The sequence below is a fragment of the Triplophysa rosa genome, linkage group LG8, assembly GCF_024868665.1.
Source record: "Triplophysa rosa linkage group LG8, Trosa_1v2, whole genome shotgun sequence".
NCBI classification, from domain to species: Eukaryota; Metazoa; Chordata; class Actinopteri; order Cypriniformes; family Nemacheilidae; genus Triplophysa; species Triplophysa rosa.
The window spans coordinates 7,239,360-7,261,068 of NC_079897.1; the positions used below are offsets into that span (position 1 = coordinate 7,239,360).

Here is a 21,709-nt window from a genome sequence, read left to right on the forward strand (position 1 = left end):
TTGTCAGGTCCCCACTTCCCATTCTCCGCTCTACCATCAGGTCAGGCCATGAACTGCATCCTGCTCGCTGTGGTAACCTTGGAACAATGAGACAAGACTGGCTGAGAGTAGAGTACTGTTCTGTACTCTTTGATGCAACAAGTACATCAGTTGTGTTTTTGGTTCCGGTTGATCTAACTAATGCAGCCTAAACCCTCTGAAGATTTATATTATGGAAGAGTAGTGTATGCAAGATTAAAAAGATGCGTCTTTAGTCTAGATTTAAACTGACAGAGTGTGTCTGCCTCCCGGACAGTGCAGGGAAGACTATTCCAAAGTTTAGGCGCTAGATAGGAAAAGGATCTACCACCTGCACTTGATTTTGAAATTCTAGGTATTACCAACTGACAGGACGCCTGAGAGCGTAATGCACGTGAAGGACTGTAATACAAAAGGAGTTCATTCAAGTACTGAGGAGCTAAACCATGTAAGGCTTTATAGGTAATAAGCAAGATTTTAAAGTTAACGCGATGCTTTATAGGTAACCAGTGCAAGGTTGACAGAACCGGGCTAATATGTTCATACTTTTTTGTACGTGTAAGAACTCGAGCTGCCGCGTTTTGGACCAATTGGAGTTTTTGTAATAAGCCTGCAGGGCAACCACCTAACAGTGCATTACAGTAATCTAGTCTTGATGTCATGAATGCATGAATTAACTTCTCTGCATCTGAGATTGACAGCATATGACGTAGTTTAGATATATTCTTAAAATGGAAAAACGCAATTTTACAGGTGTTGGCGACGTGGCTCTCAAATGACAGATTACTATCGAATAGAACGCCAAGATTCTTTGCTGACGACGAGGGTTTTATGGAACATCCGTCAATAGTTAAACAGTATTCTTGGTTGTTACTTATAGCAGTTTTCGGTCCAATAAGTAACACTTCCGTTTTGTCCGAGTTCAGTAATAAAAAGTTGTTACTCATCCAGTTTTTTATATCGACTATGCATTCCATTATTCGATGGAACTGCTGTGTTTCATGAGGCTTCGAGGAAATATAAAGTTGAGTATCATCAGCATAACAGTGAAAGCTAACTCCGTGTCGCTTTATTATATCTCCTAGAGGTAGCATGTATAATGCGAAGAGCAGAGGCCCTAAGACTGAGCCCTGTGGTACACCGTACTGGACTTGCGATTTGCGTGACACCTCATTGTTTATTGCTACAAATTGAAAACGGTCGGATAAATAAGATTTAAACCATTTCAAAGCTATTCCCTTAATGCCGACATAATTTTCGAGTCTATGTAGGAGTGTGCTGTGGTCAATGGTATCGAATGCAGCACTAAGGTCTAGCAGCACCAATAACGAGATACAACCTCGGTCAGACGCCAATAGCAGATCATTTGTAACTCTGATCAAAGCAGTCTCTGTACTGTGACATGCTCTAAATCCAGACTGGAATTCTTCATTGATGTCATTCCTTTGGAGGAAGGAGCATAATTGAGTTGAAACTACTTTTTCCAGAACTTTAGATATGAAAGGTAGATTCGATATAGGCCTGTAGTTCCTTAGTTCTCTAGGGTCGAGTTGGGGTTTTTTGACAAGGGGCCTTATAACAGCCACCTTATATGCTTTAGGCACATGTCCTAATGTCAGAGATGAGTTAATAATACCAAGAAGAGGATCTATAATTTCTGGGAGCATCTCTTTCAGTAGATTTGTAGGTATAGGGTCTAGTATGCATGTTGTTGATTTAGATGATCTAATAATTTTAGACAGCTCATCTTGATCTACGGTATAAAATAATTGCATTTTCTCCTTAAGGGCGCTGTAGTTAGTTTGTTCAGCGGGTTTCACTTCTGATTGCATTGTTATAATTTTTTCTCTAATATCTTGGATTTTATATGTGAAGTAGTTCATAAATTCATCACTGCTATGCTGATATACAGGATCAGAAGTCACTGACGATTTATTTTTTGTTAATTTAGCCACCGTGTTAAATAAAAACCTAGGGTTGTGCTGGTTTTCTTCTATTAGTGATGAAAAGTAGGCGGATCTAGAAGTTATTAGGGCTTTCCTGTATTTTCGAATACTATCCTTCCATGCTGTACGAAATACCTCTAATTTAGTTTTCTTAAAGTTGCGCTCCATTTTTCGGGCCGCTTTCTTTAGAGCCTGAGTGTGTTCATTATACCACGGTGTGGGGCTGCCATTTTTAATCTTCTTTAAACGTAGTGGAGCAACTTTGTCTAGCGTTACCGAGAAGGTGGAATTAAAATTTTCAGTGGTAATGTCAAGATCTTCAACGTTATTTCTCATGATTTGAGACAATTCGGGCAGATTATCGAGAAACGCATCTTTGGTAGTTGAAGTTATTGTTCTACCATATTTGTAACAATGAGTTTTATTTGCAGCCGTAGGCCAGTGAAGCAAACATAATACCAGATAATGATCCGAAATGTCTTCACTCTGCTGAAGGATTTTAACGTCGTCCACATTTATACCGTAAGACAGTATTAAATCTAAAGTATGATTACGAAGGTGAGTGGGTCCTGACACATGTTGACTAATGCCCATGGAGTTAAGAGTGTCTTTGAAAGCCATTCCTAAGGCATCTGTAACGTTATCTACGTGGATGTTAAAGTCACCAACGACAAGGAGTCTATCTGCGGCCAGTACTAGTTCTGATAAGAACCCACCAAATTCTTTAATAAAATCTGTGTGGTGCCCTGGAGGCCTATATACAATAGCTAGAATCAATTTAAAAAGTGTTTTATCTTTAGTATTAGGTGTTGAAACATGAAGAACCATGACTTCAAAAGAATTATATTTAGAGTTCGACTTCTGGGAAATGCTAAGAGAGTTATTGTAAAGTGCTGCGACACCTCCCCCTCTGCCTTTTAGACGAGGCTCGTGTTTATAATAATAATCTTGGGGGACAGATTCATTTAAAGCAATATAATCATCTGGTTTTAGCCATGTTTCTGTCAAACAGAGCATGTCTATTTTATGATCTGTTATCATATCGTTAACAAAAAGTGCTTTATTAGAGAGAGATCTAATATTTAGCAATCCGAGTCGTAACAGTTGATTATCTGTATTTTGTTCATGTTTAGTTTGTTTAACGTTTATTAAATTACTTTCAAGAGGTTTACGCATTCTTTTATGTTTGCTAATCCGGGGGACAGACACAGTCTCTATTTTGTGATGTTTGGGAGAACGGATTACTACATGTTGTACATTTTGTGTATTTAAATCTAAGCTAAAGCTAAATGTGTAAACTGGCATTTACAAACATTGGCAGATACAAATGCATAGCACATATTTACACGTTTTCCTAGATTCAGATTTGAATTTCAACCACAAACAGGCATCCACAACCTCTCAAATCTGTCAATGGAGTTTCAAATCTTCCCGCCTTGACTTTTGCTACTACTTTCGCGATAAACCGTTGCAAAACTAACTTGTGCACTTGAAAGCTCAGAGGCGAGAGAAAGAACGGCATTTGATGACGTCACGCGGCTGAGCCACACCGCCCCCTGATGGCGGGAAAAATCACAATGAAAGGATCTAGCAAATAATAGTTTAAATAATGTTTAAATAAAACAGTTTTCAACTAAAGCGAAACCATCACGCGTATGTATACTATCATGTAACTATTCCATGACTTATACTATCTTGTATATATATAATTTCGTAATGTATTTTAATGATATCATTCTGTATACTATCGATAATCCGTTGTGTACTATGGTTTGTTTTAAAATATAATGACAGGCTGACTACATTTTCCGTTATGTATACTAAAATGTTCATTGATATACTATATAAAAATGTACATTTACACAGTTCAACATTATGATTCTATAGCCTAACCCTTGATAATTATTATTGCTTTAGTTATAATGTTACCTATATTATATTAATATTTAAAAAAAAACATGTTCCTGGTAGTATAATATAAATGTAAATTAAATTCAGTGAGCAATGTATTATTGACCATTATTGCACTTTTAAGCTATTTCTACTTTTTTATATTTTTTTGTTATTTTCAATATGTAAAGACATTGAAAATGAACGGAAATTGTATGCAGGACTGTGCAATGCCACCATATACAGTATTGGGGTTGTGGGTTTACCTGGAAGTTCTTTTTTCTCATGGAAGGTTTGGATTTTTAACAGATGAGCTTAAACATATTTAATCAATATTTAGTGTACAATTATTTTCTCATGTGATAATTACTAGCCACAGGATAATGCATCCAGTCGGTTGTTATTGCCGAATAAACCCCTTCAGTGTTAGAACTGATTCTGATCATTCTGATATAGGAGCCTTGCATAATGACAGGCTGACTGTACATTTTCTGTTTTTAATTTGGATCATTATCGTCAGTGAACTTGCTTCAGCTAAGTTAGGTTGTTACTTAGGTTGCTAATTTATACATCACCCTTATCAGATTCAAGATCTTTATTGTCATACAGTAAAAAATATATATTTTGCAGATGGGGTAGAAAAGCAATAAATATATAATAAAGGACAAACATAGAACAAAGATATACTGCAGTAAATATAAAAGAGAATAAAATATAAAAGTTTATTTATAGTAAAAAAGTTGCCGTAAGTAGTATTTTTGTTAAGGAAAATGCATTTATTGATTAAATCCCGGTTTCACAGACAAGGCTTAAAGCTAGTCTCAGACTAAAAGGAATGTGTGACCTGTCTTAACTGAATATAACTTGCCCAGAAATATCTTAAAATATATCAGTGCCATTGTTTTGTCTCAAGATGCACACCAGTAATGTATTCTTATAAGGCATTTTCATAAAAGCTTCATAAATATCTTAATTCAACTAAGGCATAGTCCTGGCTTAAACTAAACCGTGTCTGTGAAACCGGGCCTTAGAGTTTCATCTTAAATGAAATGTTGTATTAGTGATTTAAAGGCGCAGTTCTTGAAAATCAGTGGCCACTAGCATTGTATTATAGTTTTGCAATGAATCTCTGAGTCATTTGCTCACCCCTCCCTTTTGAAGTACGACGGTGGCCGCAACAGTAAAAAAAAGATGTCGTCTACTGAGACAGCGGATAGCACTGATTCAAGCAACAATGTTTTTTTACAAAGGTAAGGCAATATATTAACGTAATTAATCATTTAACATGTATTCTATTGCGAAAGTTACTGTTACAATTCTATAATTAGATATATTTCTTGCATGCTATCTAGTACACGCTGAGAGTAGAGAAGTAACTAAAGTTAGCTAATCGTAAATAGCAACGCTGTTCAAAGCGTTTGATCTGACAGCGACATAGGCAGTTAGGTGTAAGTTAGTAGACGTTTGTCTCCCCCTTTGTAAAGTCAGGAACAACCGGAGTACGTACCGCAGGGACGGAAAATCATTATTATTCGGAGGTTATATGGCCATTTGTATAAAATACTAACGTTACTGTTTCAACAAAACAGTTGTTGAAAATGTTGAATTATTTTACTAGTCTAGCAGAAAACAGGCAACTTTGGCGTCGCCTTGAAAACATTTGTCTTTCAACAGTGCCTTCCATCTGGTAATAGCTACACCAATGTTTATGTCTCTAATTCGTCTGGCAGCATCACGTGTGTGCTTCTTTGACGACGGAGATTATACACACCTGTCTGGGATACTAACACACCTGTCTGTACTGTGTTACTTTCGTGCTGGAGGCAGTGTAAGGGGAGAGATTACGCACAAATATACATAAACATTGCCAAAGTGGAGATCCGCCCTTACGAAATTTAACCTTGGTTTCTAATTCATCCGGATGCTGCAGTTTGGGCTGTGACAGATCCACTGTAACTCGATTCCTGAAGTTACAGAAACATTGCGCCACAAAAACAGTTTCTGAATGATTATGATAAGATATTGACTAAGACAACAAATACTGAATGTGTTTATGATGAAAACGTGTATGTGCAAGCGATTTAATGCTTTTATCATCTCTGCAGTCGTACGTGTTTTCAACACCTCAAAACAACACAGGTAACGAGCGATGCTGGCTCCGAATTCACTCAATGACACTGTACCGGGGAGGGGGCGTGGTCAGCTCGAAATGCATTTTCAAGTCCACATTGAATTTTGCAACACCCAACGCGCTGTGTGTAAATGAAAATGCAATCCCAAATGTTCGACCTGTTAATACTAATGCATTTAGGGAAAATAACATTCGAATTTTCATTTTGCTACAGTTTTGCTTGACTATCTTAAACATATATAATCAATCCGGGGAATGCATTTTCATTTTAATTAAAGTTTAAATTTAAATTGTAAAGTTTAATTTTCATTTTCATTTAAACTTAAAGAGCGTTAAAAATACCCATTTAAACTGTAGGAACTGACAAATATAACTTAATGTTGCACATATGTTATTTAAAATGTATTCATTAGAAATGTGACTATATTTCTATTTTAAATCATTGCATCATTTGGCAGCAATTAGTTCATTATCAGAATGATTGGTGCAAAATAAAGGAATTTTAGATCCAGTAAAACCATTTGGAACATTTCTGCCGGGTTTCAACTTTTTTTGTGGATTTTGTTTTGTTTTTGTCATTAGAAATAATCAGTGAGAGTTATCAGAAAATCTATTTTTGTGTTAGCACATGGGGTGGATCGAAATAGTTGTTTGGTGAGATATTTCATTACATTGCCATGATCATCCTTTTACTGTGGCATTTCTGTAAATATTTGTACATGATTTTCTTTGCATAAAAGGACATAGGTTTTGCACATATTCTCAGATTTTTCAACTAAACAATAACACAATACCTCCGATTTTAACCTCCCAAAATGATTAGACAAGATATGATAAATAGACTTTATTAAAGTGCAAATTCTTAAAAGACTAGATTGTTTAAACTACTCTGTCCAAATACATTTTACATCTCTTAACTATTACCAAACTTATAAAGAAATATTACATACTTAACTTGATTCCTTATATAATTTGTCTACAGAAATTATTACCAAAATATAGTTTTCTTGGTTTCATCAATAGCCACATCTAAGAAGATGACAAGAACTGTCATGGTTGGTGGCCAAGAGAGAGAACCCAAACGCATGCAGCGGAATAAAAAACTCAAAACTTTAATAATTCAAAATAAAGACCCATGATGGGGAAACTAGAACAGAACAAACAAACTACAAACAAGGTGCAAAAACAAAACTTCCTACGAGGGGGCAAAAAACTGAGAAACAGGATAAACACAACAGGAACAAGGCAAGGTAAACTGTAGGAAAGCCCGGTATGTGACAAGACGAAGTAGACATAGCAAAACGCAACAGCACAGGACATTAAATAGGGAAACTAACCAGGGAAGATAACAATGGGCAGGTGTGGGTAATGAAACAACGACGGGAAGCTAAACGAGGAAACGAGGGGGCGGGGTCAAGAGACGAGACCGGAGAGAGCGCATGGCATGCCAAAACAAAACAAACAAAGCCATGTCTCTCTCCACACTAAACATGTGGGTCTGTCATGATCCTGCCACAAAATTTAGAAAAACATGACCAAAAGAGGCAGAATCATGACAAGAACAAAGCTGCTATCCTGATTGGTGGTAAGAGACCGGAATGGATGGAAGAGCCTCAAAGCACAAACTCTGAGTGATCCGTCACTCAGTGTGATCTGACACTAGTAAGCTGCCTTTGGCTGAAAAATATCACAGAAGTTTGAGAAAAGAAGGTAAAGGGAGAAATAACAAAGGTTTATTTTTTGATGAATATTTTTCAGCATCTGGTGTTTTAGGGGATGATATCACAGCAGTGTATGGGAATGTTTCAAATACTATAGGATACAAAGAATGCATGCACACAACCAACAACTGTATTACAGCGAGTAGCGATGCTATATTCAGTTGTGTTTCTACCAAGAAGAGACATGTGACCCAATTTTGAGTCTCAACCCACCAGTTTATAACCCATGCTCTTCAGTATAATTTTACAAATGATGGGTCTATTTATTTATTTTTCATTGATTTTGATAAATTCACATACAGTTACATTTAATCGTTGAAATACTATGCATGCAAACTTGCAGACATTATCACTAATGATCAAAGTTCAGCAAGAAGATGCTTTTGATTTTTATTTACCAGTATAGTGGACACCACCAGAGATCTGTTGGAGAGAGAGTCTGTTACATTCGCTGTTTTCCCCTTCTGGTTTTCCGTCATGTTCAAACCACTCACATGATCCCATGTGCCAATCTGCAAAAAAAATGCATAATCACAACAGAACTGAGATGACTGGCTGAATGAGAAGAGGTGAGGTGCTCTATGAGATATTGGGGCCCAGTGCATGTAGACACATTAAAACAGTTGAACCAAAGAGATGATTGGTACAGAGGAATGGAGTCTACTGTATATCCATGTGTCTAATTGCTGGGGGCTTTGGGAGTCGAGGGCCACAACCAATATGCCCCACATACATGGTCAGTAATCATGCACTGACAGAATCAAGGAAATCATCTTGAGGAATGTTGTCTGAGTTCTTTAGTCAATGGAACATGATTTAGACCTGCAGCAAGTGTTGCGCCTACTATACAGCTTTGAGAGAGCAAAAAAAGAAAAAGAGTCAATTGCTAAAACAGAAGAACCAATGAGCATCAGCATCTCATTTCTCAAAACAGTCTCATTTACTGCAAAGGACCCTCTTGAGAAGCGTCGGCTCAAAACAAGATCGCAGAGTGAAGACATGCATATTTAACCATAAAAAAGTACTTCAGAAAATACCAGGCCTGTAGTTTGTAATTGCAAATCACCTGTTTAATTCAGCTTTCATGAGGCTAAAGGGCTACTGAGGGCTTTATTATTAATGGGATAAATTATTCATGGAGGTTCAGCCACATGCAGAAGAGAACTGGGAGGTCACAGTTTGCTTGAAGGCTCTCGATGTGTGTGTGTGGGGGGGATTTTGATTTTACGGCAGTAAGCGGGTAGGTTGGTGGGTAAATGTGTGCACATCTGTCCCTATGAAGCAGCAGGTACACAACTACTGACATGTGAAATACACATTGAAACCAAAGGAATTGAGCAGACCTTTTCCAAGCCTTCTTCCTTCAGGCTGATCACATCCAGATCGAAATCTGTCCTCAAGCCATTGGTTCTGTTGAAATTTATCCGTCCGGTCAAGCCGTCCCAGTGGGCCTGTAGGTGTGAGAAAAATAATCATTACAACTGGCCTGAACCAACCGAGATGAATTCGTCCTTTCTGGCCAAATGGAGAAAATACATCATTTATCAGAAGGTACCTATCACCTCCAGTAGAGACTGACTCTTTGTCACACATACAGAAAGCAACTGCATTTTTCAAAGAACCATCCATAGATCTATATTTAGGGAACATTTGTAGCCATTCATCTGGAATCTGTGGGGTTGTGAACATTACAGTTGTGTACAATAGTTATTGTAGTCTCCAATTCAGTAGGAAAATAGTTGTAGTGACGTTTGAGTAATCCTATGAAAACCTGCTTATATTTCGTCCCAAAATTAAAAGAAAAACAAGTCAGAAAAATTATATGGACAAGTAAAGGACATTCTTTTTAGGACAAATAATTTAATTATTAAAAGAATTATAAAACATCTTACTTCCACCTTTTGATTGGATAAGCTGTTGCATGGCAAGTGTTAAGATCACCGCTACGACATTAAATTGCAGAAGATAAGTTTACACTATTATTACAGTGTATTTTGGTGCTGTTTGTATCTGTAGCAATAAGTTGCCATCCGAGTCAATGGTGTTACTGGTAACTTGAGTGGTTTGTTGAAACAGCAACATTGTCACGGTCCTGCCTTCCTGGTTCTGTATTTCTAGTCGTGTGGCAGGATCGGGACGGAGCCCTTAGGTTCTATGTGAGAAAGCCATGAGATGTTTATGTTTTTGACATCTCATGTGTTTTCTGTGTCTTGTCATTGGTCTCGTTTCATGTATTGCTTCCCTGCTGTGTCTAATGTTTCCCACCTGCCCTGTGTAATTATCCCTCGTTTGTCTCTCCTTTAAAATGCCCTCTTGTTTCATTGTCTTGTTGCTCGTGTATTACGTTTGGTCTGTGTACTGTGATGTGATATGTACCTTGTCGAGTGTTCCTGTTCCTAGCCTTGCCCGTGGTCTGTGAGTTTTGTGTTTTACCCTGTCATGTTTTGATGTAAGACTATTGGTCGTGTCCTTTAGTTTAGTTTTTGCTGTTCTTGTTTTCGTTTTGCCCCCACGTGGGAAGTCTTTTGTTTTATATATATTTCTTAGTTCCATTTTCCCCCATTGAGGGTGTTTGTTTTGCGTTTTGTGTATAAAGACTTGTTTGTTAACCCCTTCACTGCCTGCCTGCATTTGGGTTCTTCCGCCACGCCGAGTCATGACAAACATTAAGCCCCTTCCCCAATACCATAATGTAAAAAAAAAACTATTTTATCATAAAATCGTATTATCATGAAATAGTCAATGACAATTTTCAATGATTATTAAAGTGGAAATAAGTGAATGCAAATACAAACACAAATACTACTTGATGTATTTCAATTGCACTATGTGACATTGTTTTAGCATGTGTTTATTTGCCAATTATAATAATAATAAAAATAATAGCAACAAAAACAAAAAACACTAAAAATGTTCTTATTGTATTATAATATAGGTACATTTTCTTATTATACTTTTAATATTTTTATTTTTTAGTGAAATTTGATCATGTTGATGACAGAGAGTTTTTTGGCTTTTGTATGCGAGTCATCATTGTATGGCACACAAAGTTGGTATTTACTCCACATGCTCTGTCTTTAGACCAGTACCAGTTCCCTTTCTGTCGGTCTCTCGACGTTGTGTCGAACCGACAGAATGGGGTTTGTCTTGAGAACCTATCATCTTCTGAGTATTTAGAAAAGGCCAATGAAAATTGGCGAATGAAATTTGCATGCCGGGCTCCTCCCCGGATGTCCGGGTATAAGAGGGAAGCCGGCGTGCTCATTCATTCACCTTTTGTTCTTCAGAGCCTACGCATCTGATGAGCTTCTCTACGATCTTGGGTGATCATTTTTCTGCTGGAATCTACGACGTGGACAGCGGACGGTCCCTTCCTGCAGTGACTCTCCCCTGGGCGTCTCGGCAGTTCCGGAGGTGTTCGAGCAAATTTCCTTTTCTAAAAGAGCAAATTTCTCCAGCGTGGCTTGTCCCGCTGTTCTCATGGGTGCAACACACTCATCGAGGAGGGGGACGGACACAATGCCTGCTTCCAGTACGCTGGGGCAGACGTTGTGGATACGTCCTGCCCGCACTGCGGGCGGTGACGATTCAGACGTTGCGTCACAGGTGGCTGTGTTCCCACGGGACTCAGCCACCACCTCGTTTGCTCCCCGTTCCGTGGCGGCAGGACTACGGCCCTGCCGTCCGCTATGGCAAGCAGCGAGGGTGAGGTGAGGATTACTGTGAGCGATAATCCGCCAGCCACGGCTCACGGACCGTTCACACCTCGTTTCGCTCGTCTGACCGTTCCCCAAAAAGACGGTCCGCCGTCTTATTCCTCAATCACGTATTCGGACACGATGCGTGATGATGAGAGGTCTCTTGCAGCATCGGGGGGTGACGTACTGCCATCCGACTCCGACGATTCTTCGGGCTCCTTCCCTCGGGGGGTCGAGCCCAGGAAAAAGCGGATGTCGAGATGTCGGCCATGCTTTCCCGGGCCGCCGTGAGTGTTGGGTTGCAGTGCCCGCACTGCCTCTCCCGGCGCTCGCGGCTGGCTACATGGCGCCTCGGGTTTGAGCGCGGCTCCAAGCCGCACCCACCCCCGGTGCCGTGTTTACCGGAAGTGCATGAGGAACTTTGTAAGACCTGGAACGCCCCTTCCCGGCACGTTTCATGTCAAACAAAGTTCTGTCACCCTCTCTTCCCTCGAGGTTGAGACGGCTGGAGGATACGTTGGGTCCCCCAGGTGGAGTATGCCGCCGCGGTGCACTCTTGCCCGTAGGTGGCGGCCACCTGGGGGGACTCATCCTAGACTCCCGTCCAAAGCATGTGGTGTCTCGGCATCTCTGGTGTCGAGAGCTTACATTGCGGCGGACCAAGCTGCCTCCTCTCTCCACGCTATGGCTCCTGCCAGGCCAGGGCGTTGAGAGAGCTCCACGAGGGTAAGACCGACACAGCGCTTATGCAGGAACTCCGCGCGGCCACCGACCTCGCTCTACGGGCGACCAAGGTGACCACGCGGGCCCTGTGTCGGACGATGTCCACACTTGTGGTCCATGAGAAACTCCACTGGCCAATCCTTGCGCAGATGAGTAACGCTGAGAAGGTCCGCTTTCTCGACGTACCCGTTTCGCAAGGGGGGGCTGGTTGGTGTTACTGTTGAGCCGCAGCGGCCCCGCTCACCCCCCGACCGTCGGGGGTGGCGCAAGACCCGCACGCGGCCTCCCCGGAGGGTTCTCGACAGTAAGAAGCAGTCCTCCGTGCCGCAACTCGGCCACCTCGGCCGTCGAGTCCCGTGCACTGTCTGCTTCCCAGCAGCCCTGGTCCTCTTCAACGCCCTCCAGCTCTGGTGCCCCCCACTCAGGCGGCCCCCCCTGGAGGAGACAGCGAAGAGGAGACCATCGCCCCATCAGCAGCCGCGGCGCAGCGGCCGTCATGGGAACACCTCAGGGGGATCGAGGCTACCATTGGGCCCGACCCCAGCCACATCGCTGGCAAGTCGGATAGGGACGGATCCTGCCCCGTCTCTCCATCTGCTGACCCCCTCCGAGGGGCTAGCACCCACTTACTCTCAAAAAAGGAGAGTTTCCTCTCTCTCTGGGTTACCACAGCCGCTCTCACCCTCTGCACGACAGTGAACGGCAAACTCGACGTTGCGTCATGGCAAAGCGCAATGTCGAGTATAAACACCAGCCCTCAGCACTCTCAGTCAGACAGTGCGTTGAGCTGCGCAGTCGCCAGGCAGGAAAAACAGCAGAGCCGATCTACTCCCCGGGGGACCTCCCCTGGCAAGGAATCCGTACTGCTAGCCATCGAACCACCCCCCGGGGGGACGATGAAAAAGATCGTACCTTAGTTCCGTCTCATTCTGGGAGCCTGTCTGGCTTCCCAGGCTGTCAGACTGGCTAGGGAAGACGATCCGTCTCGGCTACGCGATCCAGTCGCCTCATGCTCGCCAAGTTCAGCATCCAATGTACCTCAGTCAGAGGCTAGGATGGTCCGTACTTCGGGCCGAGGTCGCCACCCTTCGTCCCGTCCAAGGGCCAGACATGGAGGTTCCAGAGGTCTCGCCTGGGATGCCAAAACGTGCCCTTCCCCTGAGAAAGAAGGTCCTTCATCAGGGGAATCGGCCAGGGGGGAGTTGTTGTCAGAAGCATCAGCTCTGAGAACCAAGTCCGGTTTGGCCAGTAAAGCGCAACTAGTAACACTTGATGCTCCTCTTCCCTGACCTTGCACAGGGTCTGTGCAATTAGGCTCACTGGGGGGAAGGCGTACTTCCGCTTGTCCCGCGGCCAGCTGTGCGCAAGGGCATCCGTGCCGAGGGGACCGTCGGTCAGGGAGTACCAAAGCGGACAATGGGTGGAGTCCGGGGAGGCAAACAGGTCCACCTGTGCCTGGCCGAACTGCTCCCATATGAGCTGAACCACGTGGGGGTGGAGTCGCCACTCTCCGCGAGGCGTCCACTGACGAGAAAGCAAGTCTGCTGTCTGGTTCAGGTCGCCCGGGATGTGTATGGCTCGCAGGGAGCTGATCACCTGCTGACTCTACAGGAGGAGGCGTCGGGCGAGTCGTGTTAGCTGCCGTGAGCGAATGCCACCCTGGTGGTTGATATACGCCACGGCAGCTGTGCTGTCTGAGCTGACCAGCACGTGCTTGGCCTGCACGAGAGGTTGGAATCTCTTCAGTGCAAGTAGCACAGCCCACAACTCTAGGCAGTTGATATGCCAAAGCAGGAGGGGGCCCGTCCATTGCCCCGACACTGCGTGCCCATTGCACACGGAACCCCAGCCCTGTAGGGAGGCACTAAGACATGCCTTGATACCTGCCCTAGGGGGACCCCCGCCCGTAGGAAGGCCATAGATGACCAGGGGGTCAGGGTGTGCCAGCAGAGGGGCGTGATGATTATACGCCTGCTGCCGGTGTGCCACGCTTTCCAGGGAACCCGACTCTGTAGCCAGTGTTGGAGCGGTCGCATGTGCATCAACCCGAGGGGGACCACCCCCGCCAAGGATGCCATATGCCCCAGGAGCCTCTGAAATTGTTTCAGGGGGACCGCTGGATGCCTGAAGTACCTCAGGCAGTGTAACACTGACTGGGCGCGCTCTGTAGTCAGTCGCGCTGTCATGGAGACAGAGTCGAGTTCCAGACCGAGAAAGGAGATGCTCTGCACAAGGGAGAGCTTGCTCTTTTCCCAGTTGACCTGTAGCCCCAACCGATCTAGGTGCTGGAGCACCATGTCCCTGTGTGTACACAACAGATCTCGCGAGTGAGCCGAGAAGAGCCAGTCGTCGAGATAATTTAGTACCCGCACACCTCCTTCCCTGAGGGAGGGCAAGGAGGGCGGCTTCCACGACCTTCGTAAAGACCCGTGGAGACAGGGACAGACCGAAGGGAAGGACCTTGTACTGATATGCCCGTCCCTCGAACGGCCGATGTCGAGGGAGGATCGAGACATGAAGTACGGGTCCTTCAGGTCGATTGCCATGAACCAGTCCTGACACCTGACGGTCGTCAGGATGCGCTTCTGCGTGACCATAGTGAAAGGCAGCTTGTGTAGGTGCCTGTTCAGAACACGCAGATCCAAAATAGGGCACAACCCCCCGCCTTTCTTGGGGACAATGAAGTACGGGTTGTAAAACCCGCAGGACATCTCGGCTGGTGGGACGGGCTCGATTGCTCCCTTCGCCAGAAGTATGGGAGCATCCTTGCCTCTGACTGAGGTTAAAAGGATGCCCCGAAACTTGGGCAGATGTGTAGCGAACTGAATCGCGTAACCAAGATGGATCGTCTTCCTCAGCCAGCCTGACAGTCTGGGAAACTGAAGCCAAGCTCCCAGAAACCGTGACAGGGGGACTAGAGGTTTGATCTTCTTCATCGTCCCCCCGGGGTGTGGTTCGATGGCTAGCAGTACGGATTCCTTGCCGGGGGAGGTCCCCCGGGGAGGAGATCGGCTCTGCTGTCTCTCCTGCCTGGCGATTGTACAGCTCAACGCACTGTCTGACTGAGAGTGCTGAGGGCTGGTGTTTATACTCGACATTGCATTTCACCGAGACGCAACGTCGAGTTTCCGTCCACCTTCGTGCCGAGGGTGGGAGTGGCTGTGATAACTCAGAGAGAGAGGAAACTCTTTTTGTGAGTAAGTGGGCGCTGGCCCCCCGTAGGGGACCAGCAGATGGTAGGACGGGGCAGGAACCGTCCCTATCCGACCCAGCAAAGAAGTGGCTGGGTTCGGGCACGATGGTAGCCTCGATCTCCCTGGGGTCTCTCCGTCAGGGCCGCTTCTGCTTCCGCGATGGCTGCTGATGGGGAGGCGGTTTCCTCTTCGACGTCCTTTTCCGGGAGGCAGCCTGGGAATGGTGCACTGGAGCCGGAGTCGAAGAGGGCCAGGGCTGCTGGGAAGCAGACGCCACTCAGGATCTCAAGGGCCTGGAGGCGGCTGAGTCGCGGTGGGGCAGGATATGCTTGATGGCCTCCGTCTGCTTCTTCACCGTCGAGAACTGCTAAGAGAAATCCTCAACAGTATCACCAAACAGCCTGCGAGATGGGGGCATCAAGAAAGCGAACCTTCTCAGCGTCCCGCATCTGCGCAAGGTTAAGCCAGAGGTGCATGGTGGATATCGCCCGACCCAGGGCCCGTGTCGTCACCTTAGTCGCCCGTAGAGCAAGATCAGTGGCGGTACGGAGTTCCTGCATTACCGCTGAGTCGGTCTTACCCTCGTGGAGCTCCTTTAACACCTTGGCCTGGTGGACCTGCAGGATGGCCATGGCGTGGAGGGAGGAGGCGGCCTGGCCCGCAGCAGTGTAAGCCTTTGACACCAGAGATGCTGAAAACTTACACGCCTTGGATGGGAGTCTAGGCTGAGCTCTCCAGGTGGCCGCCGTCTGCGGGCACAGGTGCACCGCGACAGCACGCTCCACCTGGGGGATCTCGACATAGCCCCTGGCCGCCCCACCATTGAGGGAAGTAAGGGCGACTGAGCCTTTCTGATTGGAATGGGCTGTGAGAGGCGCGTTCCAGGTCTTACTTAGCTCCTCATGCACTTCCGGGAAGAACGGGACCGGAGCTGGGCACAGACCGGAGACCGGAGCTTGGAGTCGCGCTCAGACCCCAGGTACCACATATCCAGCCACGAGCGCTGGGGTAAAGGCGGTGCAGTGCACTGCAGCCCAATGCTCGCGGCGGCCCGGAAAAGCATGGTTGTCATCTCGACGTCCGCCTCTTCCTGGGCTCGACCCCCCGGGGGAGGGAGCTCCGAGGAATCGTCGGGGTCAGATGCCAAAAGGTCGCCCTCCGATGCTGCAATCGACATCTCATCTTCGTCACGTACCTCCGAGTACGTGGCGGAGGAACAAGACGGGGTAGGACCGTCTTTTGAGGAACGGTCAGATGAGCGAGATGGGGCGTGAATAGTCCGTGAGCCTGCGGCTGGCGGGTTAACATTCACAGTGATCCCCATATCACCCCCGGTGCTAACTGAAGCGGGCGGCAGAGCCATAGCCACTGTTGTCACGGATCGGTAGCAGACGAGGTGGTGGCTTTTATCCATAAAGAATACAGCCACCCGTGACCACAACGTCTGGATCGCCATCCGCCCGCAGTGCAGGCAGGACGTATCCACAAAGGCTGCCTCAGCGTGCCGGAGACCCAAACACCTGAGACAGACATCGTGTCCGTCCCCTTCCTCAATGAGTGCGTTGCACCCTAGAGAACAGCGGGTCATGCCACGCTGGAGAAATTTGCTCGCTTTTTTTGAAGGAAATTAGCTCGGACACTTGCGGAACTGCCGAGACGCCCAGGGGAGAGTCGCTGCAGGAAGGGACCGTCTGCTGCACCACGTCGTAGAATCCAGCAGGAATTGATCGCTAAGATCGCAGAGTAGCTCATCAGATGCATAGGCTCTGAAGAACAAAAGGTGAATGAATGAGCACGCCGGCTTCCCTCTTATACCCGGACATCCGGGGAGGAGTCCGGCATGCAAATTTCATTCGCCAATTTTCATTGGCCTATTCTAAATACTCAGAAGATGATAGGTTCTCAAGACAAACCCCAATCTGTCGGTTCGACACAACATCGAGAGACCGACAGAAAGGGAATTTCATTAGATGGTTTAGCACTGTTTTGTATGAACTTAAATCTTTTTTTAAGAGAAAGAGTGCCTCCTTTCTATGTAAATTAGGCTAATATTGATTGCACCTTGTTTATAAAATCCTGTGCTTTTTGGTTAAGACACTTAACTTTGTACTACTACCATCAGTGGAAAGCATGTTGTAAAATAATGTTTATTTAAAAGAAATGTTTGTGTACAATGTGATTTGTGTCCAAGAGCTAAATGAAGCATCTGACATGATTGGCTAAATGAGTGTAGTGTGATGGTATACAGTCCCAGGAAAGAATAAAAATGTGTGCTAGTCTCTCTGAAGCAGTCACCCCTCTCTGTTCATTCGCTGTTTGCGTTCTTCCCCTCCATCCATTTGCGACTGCGTTACTGTCCACGTGTTATTTGCTGTGAGATTTGTTGAGGCAGAGTGAGAGTGTGTCTCACACCAAATGCAACCCTGACAAACCACTGACGCTATTAAATGCATTTAGGGGAAGGGTTATTCATGCTCGGTGGCTCCAGTGCGTCATCGAGACATGATTTTAGACCCGCCCAAAAAATTCTGAGCATGAAAATGGTAAAAAAAACTGTTTAACAGTCAAACTCCACATTTCAGAACTACACAGTCTTTGTAAAGTGTTTCAGCAATACAATTCTAATATTTATGTGTTTAGAAACCATTCTTGAAATTACCTTTACCCAGACTTTAAGTGAAATTCTCCCGTAATGTGTGATGCAATACCTCTTTGATGAGAGTCATGAAGCGGTTGCCAAAGCGCCAGGGCTTGTGGCGGTTGCACTGGAGTGAACTGACGGTGATTTGAGGAGACTGCTGGACAGCCACGGCCACCACATGCACTGCATCATACATCAAGGCTGCATCTGTCTGGAAACACACACAAACACACACGGGTCATTCGGTCATCAGCGATACACCTGAGGCTTTCCAAGCTGATTAATCGAGCTTGTAGAAGACGTTAAAACTTCAATGTCACAATGTGCAACTGCAGCATATTCAACTCAACGGCCAATCACAGATTACGTCTAACAATGAAAACGTGTCAGGGAAGCCTTCAGTTGACTAGTGCACCAACTGACAGCCCAAAATCTAATTAGTGTTTGCCTTGGATGATTGAAAAGCAATCACAACACCCAGAATCCCAGACTGGGCCAGTATGGAAATGATGCCTGAAGGGGCTTCCGAAATTGCTATCCTGTCAAATAAATCACAGCCAAACCTGTCATTTTCCAGCTTTTGTCTCTGATTGTCTGCCGCGAGGTTGTGGCTAAAGATGGGTCTGCCCTAATATTAGCGCGACTTCACACAAGCCTGTTTTAACTGCTGCTGTGAAATGAATCAGAGATAAACCAGCATGTCTGAAGATGACAGCCTGACTAGAAGTCCTGAGTCAATAAGAGCCGCCCAAAACTACATTTCCAAAGGAACACAAACAGGCATATTTCAGAAAATTAAGCATTTGAAATGAATCACATTAATCGTGCACAGGGCTCTCAAGTTTTATCAAAAGTTTGGAGTGAGATTACATCTGTTGTGGTAGGAGCCACTCAAATTCGGCCCCACCCAATTGTCTCAAGTTTTGCTATTTTACCTATAATTGCCCAGCACAACTACAAATTATAACAATTGCTAAATCTAATAAAGAACAGACAAATTCATTCAAATAAGACAAATATTTTTTTATATTTTAAAATTATTTATCAAAAATAAAAATTAATGTGCCCCCAAACAAGATCAATGTACATACTGCACACATATAGCAGGATTGTAGAACTTGCCCTGATCATGTATGTGAAGCTGTGTGTATGTAAAACGTTACTGAAATGATAACTTCTTGGTTACGGATGTAACCTCGGTTCCCTGATGGAGGGAACGAGACGTTGTGTCCCTCATGCCACAACACTGGCCGCCCACCCCAGCGGTCGGGGGAGGATGCTTTAGGCTCCTCAGACCAAAGGTGAATGAATGAGCACGCCGGCTTCCCTCTTATACCCGGACATCCGGGGAGGAGCCCGGCATGCAAATTTCATTCGCCAATTTTCATTGGCCTTTTCTAAATACTCAGAAGATGATAGGTTCTCAAGACAAACCCCATTCTGTCGGTTCGACACAACGTCGAGAGACCGACAGAAAGGGAACCAGAGCACTCTGCTTTAAGAGATGTAGCCTAATCTTATCATAACTGAAAAGAATATTAAGAATTTAAAGAATTTTTAAGAATTTATAAGTAGAATTTAAAGCTAAAGCTTCTTGCAAAGCAGATGGAGAGTTTTTGACTGCATCAGTAACAATTTAGCATGACATTGGCTATATTCCCCAACATCAGCTCTCACTATATATGCAGGAATCATAAAATCCAAATGCTAAAAATTGAAGAATGCATGACATGGTTTTATACAAAGACTGTTTATTGCTGCTCAAATGTGCCATATTTACACCAATATTACATAATGTTGTAAGATCAATGTAACTTAAAGTGAATAGGCTACATTTTAATGTAATTTAAGGCTGATTTAAGACAAAAAAAATTGCTCTCGATATTGTTATCATGATTTTAAAACATTACACTCATTAAACTGCATGTAATGTTCTTTTAGACTTCGCAGACAAACTATTTGAGGGTTATTATTGTGGGTTCCCTTTCTGTCGGTCTCTCGACGTTGTGTCGACAGAATAGGGTTTGACTTGAGAACCTATCATCTCTGACTGACTATGAAAAGGCCAATGAAATTGGCGAATGAAATTTGCATGCTGGTCTCCGCCCCGGATATCCTGGTATAAAGGGAAGATGGCGTGTTGCATTCATTCACATTTTGTTCTTCGGAGCCTTCGCATTTCTATTCTGATCCTCTCACAGAACTGCTGGAATCTTGGAATCTTACGACGTGGTGCAGCGGACTGTCCCTTTTCTTCGACGACTTCCCCTTGACGTTTCAGCATTACCAGAGGTGTTCTAAAAGAGCGAATTTCTTCAGCGTGGTATGTCCCGCTGTTCTCGTGGATGCAACACACTCATCGAGGAGGGGGACGGACACGACGTCTGCCTCAAGTGTTTGGTTATCCGGCACGCTGAGGCGGCATTTGTGGATACGTTCTGCCCGCACTGTGGGAGGATGACGATCCAGACGTTGCGGTCACGGGTTCTTTATGGACCCAGCCACCACCTCGTCTGCTTCCCGTCCCGTGACAGCAGCGGCTTCGACCCTGCCGTCCACCACGGTGAGCGGCGAGGGTGATATGGGGATAACCGTGAGCGTCAATCCATCAGCCACAGGCTCGCGGACCATGAAGCAGATCGAACCCCTAGTCCCCCTGTCTCGGTCCCTGGGAGCCTGGTTAGTGCTTCCCAGACGTCACGGTGGCTAAGGAGGACGATTCGTCTCGGCTATGCGATTTATTTTGTCAGACGCCCGACCAAGTTTCGGTGTGTCCTTTTTACCTCTGTTCGAGGCAAGGATGCTCCCGTGCTTTGGGCCGAGGTCGCCACTGGCGATTCCTTCCTGGCGAAGGAAGCGATCGAGCTCGTCCCTCTAGCCGAGATGTCCTGCGGGTTTTACAGACCATACTTCATCGTCCCCAAGAAAGGCGAGGGGCTGCGCCACATTCTAGATATGTGTACCCTGAACAGGCACCTACACAAGCTGCCATTCAGGATGCTGACACTGAAGCACATCCTGACGCATCCTGATCCTGACATGGAAGCCGCCCTCGCTCCCCTCAGGGAGAAGGAGGTGCGCATACTCAACTATCTCGACGACTGGCTCATCTTGGCACACTCGCGAGATCTGTTGTGTACACACAGGAACCTGGTGCTTCGGCACCTAGATCGTTTGGGCTTACAGGTCAACCGGGAAAAGAGCAAGTTCTCCCTCTATGTAGAGCATATGCAGAGCATATTTTTTCTTGGTATGGAACTCCACTCTGTCTCCATGACAGCGCGGCTTACCACTGAGTGCGCACAGTCAGTGCTGAACTGCTTGAACCTCTTCAAGCGGCAGCCAGCGGTCCCCCTGAAACTATTTCAGAGACTCCTGGGGCAAGTGGTATCCTTGGCGGGAGAGATCCCCCTCAGGTTGATGCACATGAGACCGCTCCAGCACTGGCTACAGAGTCGGGTTCCCTGGAGAGCGTGGCACACCGGCAGCAGGCTTTTTTTCATTACGCCTCTCTGCCGATGCACCCTAACCCCTTGGTCTTCGATGACCTTCTTGCGGACAGGGGTCCCTCTTGGGCAGGTTTAGAGGCATGTCGCGGTGACGACAGATGCCTCCCTGCAGGGTTGGGGTGCCGTGTGCAACGGGCACGCAGTCTCGGGTCAATGGACGGGCTCCCGTTGGCACATCAACTGCCTGGAGTGGTTGGCTGTGCTGCTTGCACTGAAGAGGTTGCAACCTCTCGTGCAG

The 21,709-nt window shown here is 45.5% G+C and overlaps 1 protein-coding gene across 1 annotated transcript in view; it reads right to left on the minus strand.

Annotated features, from left to right (window-relative positions):
* Positions 1-21,709, minus strand: part of grik2 (glutamate receptor, ionotropic, kainate 2) — a 232,182-nt gene that overhangs the window by 105,098 nt on the left and 105,375 nt on the right. Inside the window, exons 7-9 of the mRNA XM_057340538.1 lie at positions 18,030-18,173; positions 9,050-9,157; positions 8,105-8,218 (exon numbers count right to left, since the gene is read on the minus strand). Of these exons, the coding sequence (XP_057196521.1) occupies positions 8,105-8,218; positions 9,050-9,157; positions 18,030-18,173 (366 nt within the window). The remainder of the gene's footprint in view (positions 1-8,104; positions 8,219-9,049; positions 9,158-18,029; positions 18,174-21,709) is intronic.